This window comes from Phoxinus phoxinus (genome assembly GCF_949152265.1).
Source record: "Phoxinus phoxinus genome assembly, chromosome: 18".
NCBI lineage: Eukaryota > Metazoa > Chordata > Actinopteri > Cypriniformes > Leuciscidae > Phoxinus > Phoxinus phoxinus.
The window spans coordinates 32,027,931-32,040,964 of record NC_136893.1 but is presented as its reverse complement, the minus strand read 5'-3'; the positions used below and the strand labels follow the sequence as shown (position 1 = coordinate 32,040,964).

The 13,034-nt window shown below is 39.3% G+C and overlaps 2 protein-coding genes and 1 long non-coding RNA gene across 5 annotated transcripts in view; 1 reads left to right on the top strand and 2 right to left on the bottom strand.

Moving 5' to 3' along the window:
- Positions 1 to 3,733: 3,733 nt before the first annotated feature.
- LOC306985428 (uncharacterized protein) lies at positions 3,734 to 7,549 on the top strand (the record flags this gene model as incomplete). Of its 2 annotated transcripts, XM_079587673.1 has the most annotated exons (5): positions 3,734 to 5,118; positions 5,264 to 5,355; positions 6,785 to 6,895; positions 6,969 to 7,248; positions 7,346 to 7,549. In XM_079587673.1, exons 2-5 carry the CDS (start codon positions 5,267 to 5,269, stop codon positions 7,547 to 7,549), a joined length of 684 nt encoding a protein of 227 aa, XP_079443799.1. In that variant the 5' UTR covers positions 3,734 to 5,118; positions 5,264 to 5,266. The 2 variants fall into 2 exon arrangements, with proteins under 2 accessions (XP_079443799.1, XP_079443800.1); XM_079587674.1 differs by lacking the exon at positions 3,734 to 5,118 and having other exon boundaries at positions 5,188 to 5,355.
- A 440-nt stretch (positions 7,550 to 7,989) lies between these two features.
- Positions 7,990 to 8,538, bottom strand: LOC306985431. The gene is made up of 3 exons (XR_013794795.1): positions 8,422 to 8,538; positions 8,201 to 8,327; positions 7,990 to 8,111 (listed from the first exon to the last, which is right to left on the bottom strand). It is a non-coding gene; the product is annotated as an uncharacterized lncRNA (long non-coding RNA).
- Positions 8,539 to 8,680: 142 nt separating this feature from the next.
- LOC306985427 (uncharacterized protein) overlaps positions 8,681 to 13,034 on the bottom strand; it is a 31,099-nt gene continuing 26,745 nt past the window's right edge. Inside the window, exons 2-13 of one of the 2 annotated variants that reach the window (XM_079587671.1) lie at positions 11,318 to 11,481; positions 10,905 to 11,112; positions 10,746 to 10,821; positions 10,311 to 10,589; positions 10,170 to 10,235; positions 10,007 to 10,072; positions 9,807 to 9,883; positions 9,650 to 9,700; positions 9,363 to 9,566; positions 9,163 to 9,265; positions 8,919 to 9,064; positions 8,681 to 8,819 (exon numbers count right to left, since the gene is read on the bottom strand). In XM_079587671.1, coding sequence (XP_079443797.1) covers positions 10,315 to 10,589; positions 10,746 to 10,821; positions 10,905 to 11,112; positions 11,318 to 11,481 — 723 coding nt within the window. In that variant the 3' untranslated portion in view covers positions 8,681 to 8,819; positions 8,919 to 9,064; positions 9,163 to 9,265; ... (4 more) ...; positions 10,170 to 10,235; positions 10,311 to 10,314. Of the gene's footprint in view, positions 8,820 to 8,918; positions 9,065 to 9,162; positions 9,266 to 9,362; positions 9,567 to 9,649; positions 9,701 to 9,806; positions 9,884 to 10,006; positions 10,073 to 10,169; positions 10,236 to 10,310; positions 10,590 to 10,745; positions 10,822 to 10,904; positions 11,113 to 11,317; positions 11,654 to 13,034 lie in introns of those variants that run through there. The other variant, XM_079587672.1, reaches the window with a different exon arrangement.

Sequence of the window (13,034 nt, the reverse complement as noted above, 5' to 3'; positions counted from 1 at the left end):
CTTCACTTTCAGTTCTGTATTATCCTACCTCGCACCACTATGGCTCGGGTTGAGCGGAAAGTTCTAGCCTTCACTTCTTTTTTGGTAACGAAGTACGCTCCCTTGAAGCCAGAGCATTGCCATGAGCTGACGCCCATGCGTACAGATGGTAGGCCCCTGACTCTGGGGCCTCCGTTAAGGCAGAGTGGCGTATGTTGTACTCCCCTTGCTTAAAGGGTGCTAGCGCTCTTGCTGAGTATACTGCCATGGGCAATGTGATTAGGTACCAGAAAGCTGTAGGCGCTGTGTAAACAGCTTATCTGCCAACGTAGGCTGCGCCGTTAGGTAGTAGGCCTCAGCAGGCCTCCTGAATGGGCAGCCCCCAAGAGGGCGCTGTAGGCCAGCTCACCTCATGTGGCTGGCCTTGGTGGTTCGGGCAGTTGACTCACTGATGGGTAGTAGGCCCTAAACAGGCCTCCTCGGAGGTGAGTTCCAACATTGTGGGACATACTTTAAAGCCGCGACCAGGTAGCTAGCCATATTAGGCCTCCTGTGGGTGGACCCAATAGTTACGTTGGTATAGTATGATTCCCAACAGTGTACCTTTTGTAGCAGAATTGACTCGCTATCAGCTAGTAGGCCCGACCAGGCCTCCCTGATAGGCGAGTCCCTAGCTGGCTGGCCTTAGCAGGCCGCCTTGGAATCGTCAACCTAGGCCTTCACAGGCCTCCTCAGTGTTATGAAACACAAACACTGGGTAGATCCGTGGATCGAGTAGAGAAACTCCCCTCGCTGGCAAGGGTTGTAAAGCACTATGCTGAGTCATACTCTCCGGGATATCCCGTCTCTGAGATCCGGGCCGAGTGGTTCACTGCCAGCTTCGCAGTCCCTCGGTTTGGATGCCTTACCTAAGGCAAATGTCCAGAGGCTCTGTCTCCGGACAGACAGGAAGTTGGCCAGACTGAAGTGTCCGACTTAGTGACACCAGGTCGGGCCGTCCTGGTGGCGTTTCGGGTGGTAGTTTCCCCGAATAGTGACTGGCTGGGGTTCCCTCGGGTTCCCTAGCCACATTCCCTAGAAGGGACCCCTTCTAAAATTGTCCAAGTTGTGGTCCTTGGCCTTTGAGCAGGCCTAGGTAGGCCTCTGGTAAAACATCGTTTTGGAGGGCCTCCTGTTAGGCTTATAGCTTGGGCTAAGACCGTAGGGAATGCTGTCACTGACAGCCCAGTGTGACCTGAGGGTGAGTGGTTCTTGCATTTCATTTGAATTTGCTGGTTCTGACAGTTCTCACTGCCTCCTGGCATGCACTCCCCTCAGCATGGCGGAGTGGGTATTTCGTTCCCCAAAGCGTCGATGACGTATTGTTGAGTTCCCTTCGAAAGGGAACGTCTCAGGTTACAACTGTAACCTATGTTCCCTGAGAACAGGGAACGAGACAATACGTCTCCCTGCCATGCCTCGGGGCCTGCCTACCAAACAGTCCCTTCAGACGAAGGATGATTTGTCATGTTTGCAAGGCGCCCTTATATACTTCCAGGTCGCACGTTAATCATTCACATTAATGATTCACGGGCTGTCGCCGGTCAATGTGATTGCCGTGATTTGATTGTGATTTCAGACACCTGTCACGCCTGAGGCGTTCCCCAAAGCGTCGATGACGTATTGTCTCGTTCCCTGTTCTCAGGGAACATAGGTTACAGTTGTAACCTGAGACGTTTTGCTGCATTTCCTTATGTGTGATCCATAGAGATATTATAATGTGAATTTTGTCGTATCAGGATGAAAGAAGTTGTTAATACTGTTGTGGTAACTGCGGTTACTCAATGCACTCTGTAATTTGTGCTTTCTTCTCTTTTATTATTGCAGCTTACGTCATGCGCTGTAGTACACTGGATGGTTGGACACCGGTTGAGAAAAGTAAGGTCAAAAAAGCCTTCATAAACAAATGCCGCATCAGGGCCACAACACTGTAAATATCGGATGGGGCACAGAGACATTTGTTGAAATGACAATGTTCACAAAAAGTCCTTGTTTTCAAATCATGTATGTTGGCGTCAGAGACTCAAGTTTATTGTTGTGAATTGTTGTAAACCTGGCCTGCCACTGCTCATAACATTGTTACTGTTTTAAAAACAGAATTTTACAACAGAAAAAGCACTTTAGTTTTGACCATGTTTAAACAGTTTTTGCTGTCTTTAAAATTTCTTTAAATTTGTTAATGTTATTTTGATTTAAATAAAGATTTAGATTCAAATGTCTTTATTTCTTTATTACATCAGCTAATCTGCCATTTGCTATAGATTTTTAAAGCCTGATGGTTGTGGATAGATCTTCTGTCTGTCCTGCAGTGAAGAGAGAGTAGCATTCCCGTCCGTTGTTTCTTTGGTCCATCAAGATGTTCTGAAGTGGATGATCTGTGTTGTTTAGAATGGTGAATCTAGTCTGGTAGGAGGAAAAGGTCATATGATTGAATTAGTAATTAATGTGCGTGTGTGTTTGTGTGCATGAGAGGGAGAGGGAGCGAGAGACTCGGATATTGCTCCATTGTAGCTCCAGTATTGCTCATTTTCTTTTTCAAAGGAGAAATAAAGGAGTCATTAAAAACACCGAATTGAGATTAGCAACCCAGCCAACATGTCCATGTGGGCCCCACATGGGTTTTCTCTGGGTTATATGGGTGTCATGTGGGAGTGGGCACTTTGATGGGGTTATTATGGGCCCCAGTTTGGTTTAGGTTGTGGGCTCCAGCTAGGCTGCCCATTATTGTTTATTTGCGGGTCTTTTTTGGGCCCCAATTGGGCTATATTAGACTAAATTTGTATTACTAAATTTGGTTTGAATTTGTTTAAAAAGTACCTGCCATAATTGTGTAATTGCCATAATTGTGAAAATGAAAAACATTTTAAAATATTATAAATAATAATATTAATATATATAATAAAATACTAAGTTTTTTTTAATTTGATAAAAAAATGCACATCATTATCAAAATTTTTTTTTAATTTCATGGCCTTATAATTTTGTAATGTATACCGGTAACCTATGTGCAAAAAATGCTTAAAACTATATTTTCTAAAAGAGTAGCACTTGCATCATACTGTCCCCTCCCCCACAAGCTAAGATTGCCTCCTCCCGGCTCCCGCATTTATTCATTCGAAGAAAAAAAAAAAACCAACGGTCTTATTCTCTCCTGACAAGTTTCTAGAGCATCACCGTCAAATATCGAGATATCTCTTGTTGAACACTAGCAAGGTAAGATATGTATACGTTGTATTTTGTATTAACTTAGTTTTACTTAAGATTTTATAAAACTAGATATTTCGGAATCAATAACGAACATTAAAGGAACACTTCACCCATTTGCATTAGACTTTGTATCTTTAGAAACCCAGTCACATTTTCGAATGGTCATGGTTTATTCCCTTATTTTCCCCTGAGATGGGAGAAATAAGGATTTAAGTGTTCCACTTCCTGCTTTTTATGTATGGAATAAAATCACTATCAAAAATAATCGTACGTAATTCAAAACATTTGTGTGTAATTTTAATATACTCGTGCGTAATTCTGGTTTTTGTCAGAGTTGGATTCCAAAATCTACGGCCACGACAGTTTACAGATCCGCAATTCTGTGTGTTTTTTAGAGTGCAACTCTAAAATGCACGACTGTGACAGTTTACAGACACAGCGCTTGTTTTCACAACAGCTCTGTTACACACACGACATGCGAATTACGACCACGAAGTGCGGTGTGCGAAACGACTGTCAAAAATACGTCATCAAGGTCACAGGCATTACTGTCCGAGGGAAGATGAATCGATTCAACGAAGTGCGCATGCGCCTCACCAACGTTCTAAACCACTGGCGCTAAAATCATGGCGGATCAGCAGCCAAGCGCTCACTCCTCGTCTCAGGTAAGGTAATTATTATTTTTTAACCTGACATGTTTAATCAGGGGTCATCAAACTTGTTCCTGGAGGTCGGAGCTAAACTCTACAGGACACCAGCCCTCCAGGACCGAATTTGACGACCCCTGTGTTTAAGGGTTAGTTATCACTAATAACAGAGAAGAGCAATATTAATTACAGAGATAGTATAGTAGGTAAGATAAGCTCTCAGAGTACATGTAACGTTAAGTGCTTAAAGAAGACAGTTGTTTAGGGGGTCATCACTGCAGCGCGATGAGATAGGGCCAAGTGACATAAAATAATGAGCAATTTTAAGTGTTGACTTCCTTACAGCCATGTTACATGCACTGTAATACATAGGTCATGTAATATAAGTGTTCACTGTTTATGTACTGAAGTCATATTTCATTTATCACTAGTAAAATATAGAATTTTTTCTAAGTAATAATACTAATGTCAGAGTAATTTGACTTACAGGGACCGCTGATGACGCACCTACTAGAACGCCTCCGGTCACGAATAAGTGCAGTTTTAGATGGTCATCAGCTGGACTTGGACTATTTTCAGTATGTTATCAATCAAGAAGTGTTTATTTTGTCATCAGCCTCCACTATCTTTGATGTGCCAAATTATATTTTGGAGACCCTCATGGATTTACAAAAAAAAATTCATGCAGCTCTTTCCCAGGAGGTGGCCCCAGTTCTTACGAGGGAATGTGGTGGTGGACGAGGTCGACCTAATAAGTTTGTTGTTTCCGAGGAAATGCTGTCCCGTCTCATAGAGATGTCTTTACCAGTTTCTTGTATTGCGAACATTTTAGGAGTAAGCCAGTCAACAATCTTCCGCCGAATGCGTGACTTGGGTTTGTCTGTCAAATCTACATATAGCACCATATCTGACAATGAATTGGATAATGCCATTTTGGCCATCAAAAGAAGACTACCAAATGCTGGATATAGGATGATAAAAGGCTGCCTGCAAGCAGACGGACACAGAGTGGATGCCCCTGGAATTTTGGAAAGGATGACACAGCTGGGGTGTATTGTCAGGAGGTCATATTTTGTTCAAAGTCCACTGTCATTAGTCCATATTGACACGAATCACAAGCTCATAAGGTATGGTCTTATATTTTACCTACGAAAGTGTAATGTTATGCAATATTACGTTTAACATGGTTTTACTTTGAAGGTACAACATCATCATATTTGGTGGGATAGATGAGTTCTCACGAAAGGTAAACACATTTATTTCCAACCCAGTGGAATCTATCTATCAATTAATAATATTACTTATCTATCTATAATCTGACTACCTGTATCTATCTGTGTTTGAATGTATTGAATGATTTAATGTATTACATTTATTCTTTTTTGATATAGATCATGTACCTGGAACCAGCAACAAACAACCGTTCAAGCACTGCCTTATCATTCTTTCTCCAGTCTGTGCAAAAACATGGCTGGCCTTCAAGGTAGGAGAAAATTGTTTTTCTGCTCCTCACTTCCTTGCGTTTAGTTAAAGGAGAACTCCGGGCAATTTTTAAGTTAATCTTGATCGTTATACCTTAGTGAGAACTGTATAGAAAAAAAAAAATGGACCGAATTGGTGCTTGCAACACGGAGCTGCTACCGCTAATGCCCAGAGCTCCCACTCAGCTAACGGCAGTTATGGGGCATATTCATGTGTTTTTGTGCCTCTTAACAGACACAACATGCAATTAAAATGTCTGTCCAACATGAACACGGAAAAAGGTAAATAGAAGTGTGCAGGTGGGAGGAGCGTTGTGTGTGTGAAGGACGATCATCACTCTTCACACACACAACACTCCTCCTCCTGCACACTTCTATTTACCTTTTCCGGCTACAACGGGAGTTCCCACAGGACTTCAGCGCGAGACTACAGCTAGCCGTCTAAAACACTATTTAGGTGAATTTAAACAATGGCTAAGTTGCTAAACGCATCTTGATGTCATGTAAGGACCCTGTTCATGCTGGACATGTAAAACTGCCGTTTTAGCTGAGTGGGAGCTCTGGGCATTAGCGGTAGCAGCTCTGTGTTGCAAGCACCAATCGTTTTTGTTTTTTTTATATAGACAGAACTCACAAAGGTATCACGATCAAGATTAACTTAAAAATTGCCCAGAGTTCTCTTTTAAACCCTCATCCGTCCCTCAGGTCATTTTGACCCAAAAAATTATAGAAATCTTGTGTTGATCGTCCAAGATTTCTTTACTTTTTTCATACTTGCACCAGGAATACACACACACACACATAAAAAAAACCTGAGTGGATTTGAGGAGTTTAAATGGGTGCAATAAAAAAAGTAACAAAAGGGTTCCTCGTGGGTCTTTTTTTTTTTCTCTCGATATACAAAATCTGATAGAATAAAGATTTATACCCCAATGAAGGACTGAGACTACAGAATATCCCCAATGCAGAAAACACACACACTCCACTAGAACATAATGTTTCATGTTTCTGCTGGGATATTTTTCGTTTATTTTTTATTTTATTTTTTTCGTTTAGAGTTTATCATAGTTATATTTTTTTAAATATATTTTTATTTATGAAATTGTATGAATGCACACAGATATTTAGGTTCTAATTCAGCAATATATATATATATTTTTCTTTTTACAAAATACGGATTTTTTTAAATATAAATATATATATATATATAGAATAAAAGGTAAATATAATAAAAAAATAATAGAAAAACCTACATAAATATTTAGAAATAAATTATAAAAATGGAATCTAAGATTTCTGGCCCTCGGGTCATTTTGACCCAGGAAGGACACTTCTGTTATAGGTTCGGATGAGTAAACATGTTTATTTGTATTTTCTTAACATTATGGCAGTCAAGCAGATTTAACCTCTCCCTTCACCCCTCCATTTCAGGGTCCGGGGTGATGAAGGTGTGGAAAATGTGGCAATTGCAGAAACCATGTTTCGTGTGAAAGGGACTGGAAGAGGAAGCTTCATTGCTGGAAAAAGCGTACATAATCAGAGGTAATAAACAAGTTATGATGTCACACTATTGTGTAATTTATCATTTATAATCAATACATTTTGTATTCTCTAGAACTGAACGCCTGTGGCGAGATGTCTGGGTCAGCGTAACACAGCTGTATTACGAGATACTTCACAGCATTGAGGAAGATGGCTTCTTGGACTTGTCAGATTCCCTTCATGTGTTTTGTGCACATTATGTCTTCCTCCCACGTCTGAAGCGTGACCTCCACAGTTTTTCTGAAGGCTGGGACAATCATCCATTACGGTCTGAAAGTGGGCTCACCCCTAACCAGATGTGGATAATGGGACACATGCACAACTCATCTGGAGACAATGAAGAGAGTTTTCAGGTTTGTTTTTTAATTGATTTTCTATGCCTTCAAGTTATACTGTCAAATTGTGCTTTTGCATGATGTGTGAAGTAATTTAAAAAATATTTCATTTAAGAATTTGGAACTGTTTGGAACAGACTGGGAGACGTTTGATAATGTGACAGAAGAAGATGTTGGAGTTCATGTTCCAGAAATTGAGTGCCCACTCACTCCTGCTCTGATGGAAACAGTAAAATCCATCTTTAATCCTCTTGCAACATCTGACTGTTATGGCAGAGATATTTATACATCTTTGGTTCATTATTTTGAAAGTCTTTAAAATACACAAACAACTGTGTGAGACCATTGTAAACATTTATTTAGCAAATTGTGTATATACTTTGAAAACTGTAACAAAGCAGCACAATGAATGAATTATGAAAACTAATTTGTAAATAAATTCAGAACAGTTACTGATTGAGTTGTTTCTTTAACATGAAAATTATTTCAACAAATACTGTCAAAGGAACAGTTTTACTTATGCCAGTAAGTGGCATAAAAGTGATTCAAAGAGAAGCTGATACTTCAAATAGAAGTTGCTATTTCAACATGCTTTCCCACCAAATACATTTAAACATTGTCAAATGACTCCCCATATTTCATAGCTAATTCCATTATGTTTTTAAATTCATTCAGCGTTTTCAGGTGAGCTGTAGGAAACGTAATTGTGCGAGTACATGCGCTTACAGTTGGAAAACACACAGTGTGTTTTGTGTCACAGTCGTGATTGAACTTCACAGTGATGTCGAAATCCTTCTGGTCACTGGGGAGAATAGGCTTATGTCTCTGGCCTGTCATCCACTGCATAACTTTACCTGCCGTCATTTGTTCAGCTTCACCGTCTTAAAAACAGGGAGGGAGGGAGGCTTAAAGTTCTGTTAATCTTGTTTTCATTCCACTAAGTATGTTCTGCTATTATGATAATATATACCACGATCCTCAACTTCCTGTAGGAAATCCTGGAAAAAGTTCATTACATTTACTTCTTTGGTGTATTTCACAGAACCTTTGTCACTAAAGACAGGGTGGCAATTCTCCAGAATGAAGCATGCATCCACCTTAAATAAAATATATAGTGTTAGCATTTCTATATGCCTGTCACATTTAACATGTCCTCATTATGAAAACACCATAAGAACCACAATAGTTTACCCTGTCATCTTTTTCCCCTGGGACAAACAGTGGTAGACATAAGTCTGGATGCATTTCCATGACTTTCTGGAGATCGTAGAGCTGCAGGCCTTTTCTCAGCTGATCAAGCATTGGAACAACTCTCATAGTGGAGTGTAAAAAATAGGCTCTAGAGGCAATGTAATGGTTTCATCAAATGTTTAAAACACTAAACAATATAACAAATATATATATACAGTAACTCAATTTTGATGTACTATATGATAAATGTGATGCTTTCTGTTATTTACTATATACTACATTTCATAAAGTATAGTGCACCTGATTATGTTGCTTTTCATGTCAGCAGACACTTTTCCAGTGTATCCACAGCTTAAAATCTCATCTGTAAACTCACTCATGTCATCTGTTGAGTTAACCTAAATACAGAGAAATAGAATAGTCTTATTGGCATCCCTTATTTACTTTAAGAGTTAAACATTACTATATATTACTTACATTTCAGGTTACTATTTTACCTTCTCAATGAGCAGGGAGAATTCCAAATCTGTGACATCACTGGTAGTCACCTGTATGCTGTCATAATCTCCAGAGCAAAGATATTGGAAACACCGGCGGTGGTCCTCCTTGTGCTAGACTGACAGCCATAATTTCTCCTGCACTTCTAATACCATACCACAGTGGATAAAACAAAACCTTGAATCAACCAAAAAGGTTTATTGAAACATGTTGAAAAATGTTAACTGATCAAATCTTGCATACCTGAAGTAGTTACGATCCAAGCTGTTGAGACAATAGATTGGATTTTTCCCTTTTTTATCTACACCAGCGATAAAAAGTCTTGTTTCAATCTCTGCAATCATTTCTAGACAACAAATACAACCGGTTTAAAATCTGATCTGACAAAATGACTGCTTTAAAATATAAAACATACATTTTATAATAAAGTAAATTAATTATACCTGTTAAGAACTCCTTGCTAAGAGCACCAGAGTCAACCCCAGCTTCGCCAAAAAAGGTAACCTTTAGTCTGCCTTTTGGTGATGATTTCTTGACGCTGCCACTGCTGCATTCCTCTGTTGTAGATGTCATCCCGAGAAATGCAGATGGAAAAGGTGTTGGTTTGATCAACTTTACTGCCGATCCAATTCAGAATCTCCCCAGAACTTTGTAATAGAAATAAACAGAAACGAAACATGAAATGTACCAGCAAAGAAAAACAAACACTTTCTTAATATACCATTTTTACCTTTGAAGTGTATTTATTGGGTCACTGAAGTTATCATCATATTCTGCAGTTCTGCACACAAACAAAAATTAAATGCTTTAATATTTAAAATTGCTGGATAGGAAACATTTAAATTATTAATATTGGATAAGTGACACTAAACTATTTAGTAATTTACCGTAATCCACAGTTGGCTGCATGTATCTCTATTACATCACTGTCAAAGGTTTTCTTGCACAGTGGACACTCAGCAGTCTGATGTGACATTAAAATACTGAGTTAAATTACACACAAACAATTGTTTAGGAACCATGCATAAACGGAAAATTCATATATATATTTTAAACGCATACATAGATAAATAAATATAATTTTCACCTTCTCTGTCCAGACTTCATTTATATTTGAAGCACAGCTTTCATTATCTAGTGACTTTTCCAATTCCTGAAAACGTAAAAAGCACATAAAAAAATGTGTTTTCAAAGCTTATGAAATATAAACAAAAGATCAATATAATGTTTTTTTGTTTTTTTAAACACGCCTCTTTCCAAGTGTCAATAGAAGTTGAATTATCTTCTTGTCGGGAGTCTGGGGACTTCTCCATCGACTGGAAATAAAACAGAAACTCATCAACCTTGTTTTTAGAGCTCACTGATGACTAAAATAAACACCTTAGACTTACATCATCACTTGAGATACACAGATCCACATGTTCCCTCTTGCAGTGTTTTATGTGTACTGGAAGGCACTGAAGGGGAACCATTTTGCTGCAGAGTGTACACTGGACTTGGACACTGGAATTCCCTTGCATCAGGTGGTAATGGAGTTGTGTCAATTTGCTCTTGCAGAGGAACTACATACATTGTGCTCTTTCCATTGCTGCTCACGGTTTTTAATTGCTGTCCATTATACCCATCAGGGTCAGGAGGGATGACAGTCAAATTCCGTTGACCACCTCCACCTATGATTCAAAGTATTTAACAGAATATAGAAATAGACAGAATACACCAAAAATATTTAACAGATAAAATCCATCTTATATCTATAAACGCGTATGATTTCAATTCACATAAGCTTTAAGAGGTTAGGGAAAAAAAATCAAAACGATCCTACATACCTGAGCACTTGTGCAGCAACCATCCTCCGCAGATTTTTGCCAGTTTTGGATATGCATTAACAAGCACCTCTGATAGCTTAATTATCAAAGGCAGAATAAAACAGAGTAAGGAAATTCACCCAACACAAAAAACAAGAAAAATTACATTATTGATCTTACCTCTGAATGAGTCATGTTTTCGGTTATAGTTAATGATCTTCTCCCAAGTCCTGCAAGTGTAAGTTGTAATTCTGTCTCTCCTTTGGGCGTTTTCTCATATTGTTGGTCAAGGAGGGAAAAAACCATCAAAAAGCTTTTCGGTGGCCGTTTATATGGTCCAAAACGTTTTTTACCCCTTACTTCCTTTCTGAAGAATCCAGGAAATGACCTAAAAAGGACTTAATTTTTATTTTGAGCCAGTTGAGAACATTGGGAACACTCACATGAACACTAATATATGTGATGTAATGTTAATGTGTGATGAAACATATACAGTATGTAATAAAAAAAATATATACTGTACAAACTGTATATTCCACCAGTACAGACATACACACAGTTTATTAAAACAACAATTACACTGAATCTCACACCTAGCCATTTCCTGCTGAACTGACTGCACATTTGACTTGGACCTTCTTTCTTCTGCTGACTGTACACTGCTATTGGACTGGTTCCCCACTTTTGGTTGTCCAACACTTAAGGTGTTGGTCAACATCGACACCTGGGCTGTATGCAAGATGTCACCTAATGGAACCTGATGAACAATGAAATATGACTTCAGTACATAAACAGTGAACACTTATATTACATGACCTATGTATTACAGTGCATGTAACATGGCTGTAAGGAAGTCAACACTTAAAATTGCTCATTATTTTATGTCACTTGGCCCTATCTCATCGCGCTGCAGTGATGACCCCTAAACAACTGTCTTCTTTAAGCACTTAACGTTACATGTACTCTGAGAGCTTATCTTACCTACTATACTATCTCTGTAATTAGGGCCCAAGCCTTGAAAAGGCGAAGGCCCTATTGTTTTCCTTCGGATTATTCTTCTTTATTATTTATTAGGGCCCAAGCCTTGAAAAGGCGAAGGCCCTATTGTTTTTCTTGGGATTATTATTAGGGCCCAAGCCTTGAAAAGGCGAAGGCCCTATTGTTTTCCATGGGATTATTATTTATTCTTCTTCTTTATTATTATTATATTACTACCTTTTGGGCACTTTTGGGGGCCTTAACGTGCTCAAAAACTCTTGAAACTTTGCACAAATGTCAGAACCCGCGGCCATTAGGGCCCGACTGAAGCTGGGACCCGGGCGTGGCAGGGGGGCTCGGCAGCGCCCCCTGGAATGGGATTCAAAAACATGTCCATATCTCAAACACGCTTGCATGTAATAATATGAAACTCGATACACGTATAGATCTCATCGGGCCGAACAACTTTCGTGCTCTAAGTTTTACGCCAGTCCAACAGGAAGTCGGTTATTATGGGCTGTATGGAAACGCATGTTCTGGCATTTGAAACACTTGTCCTAGAGAATTCATCGGATGACCACGAAACTCGGTGTGCATGAAGTCAAGACATGGAGGATGATAAATTGCCAGGGGATTTTTGATATCTCGAACGGTTTGGCCGTGGCGAGGAAACGAATTTATGGCGAATATTGGAAACAGGAAGTGTGTTATAACATCCTCATACATTAACTGATCTTGATGAAACTTCAGCAGTGTGTTCGCTGTAAGAGGCCGATCACATGGATGTGACTATTGTGAGTCAAAGTTATAGCGCCACCAACTGGCAGCAGGAAGTGTGTCACTTTCAAAATGCTTTGAAATCACCCTCTTATTTTTACCCGATTTGCTTCAAACTTCATCTGTATAATGTAAACACACGGCAGATGTAGACCTGTGAAAGGATTATTGATATCTTAAATACTGTTGCCATGGCAACGCATCAAACTTTAATATTCTTTTTTAAAGTTTTTGAGACTCTTAGCATACTTGAAATTGCATGAAACTCGACAGACACTTTACATTTATTGCCTAGTACACTTGTGCAAAGTTTCAGAAACGGGCGTGGTAAGGGGCTCAGTAGCGCCACCTTTAGTCAAAAATGGGGTATTAGTTTTACCTACAGTAACAAAAATCGGTATCTATATTTATCTCCACGAGCCGGACAACTTTCTAATTTACAGTCATTAGCTCCGACCAACAGGAAGTCAGATATTTTGGTTTGAATGTGATTTGATGGGAATTTTGCCAGTCTCTCTCAGTGTCTGTGTGTGTGTGAGGAGGGGGGCTTTATTT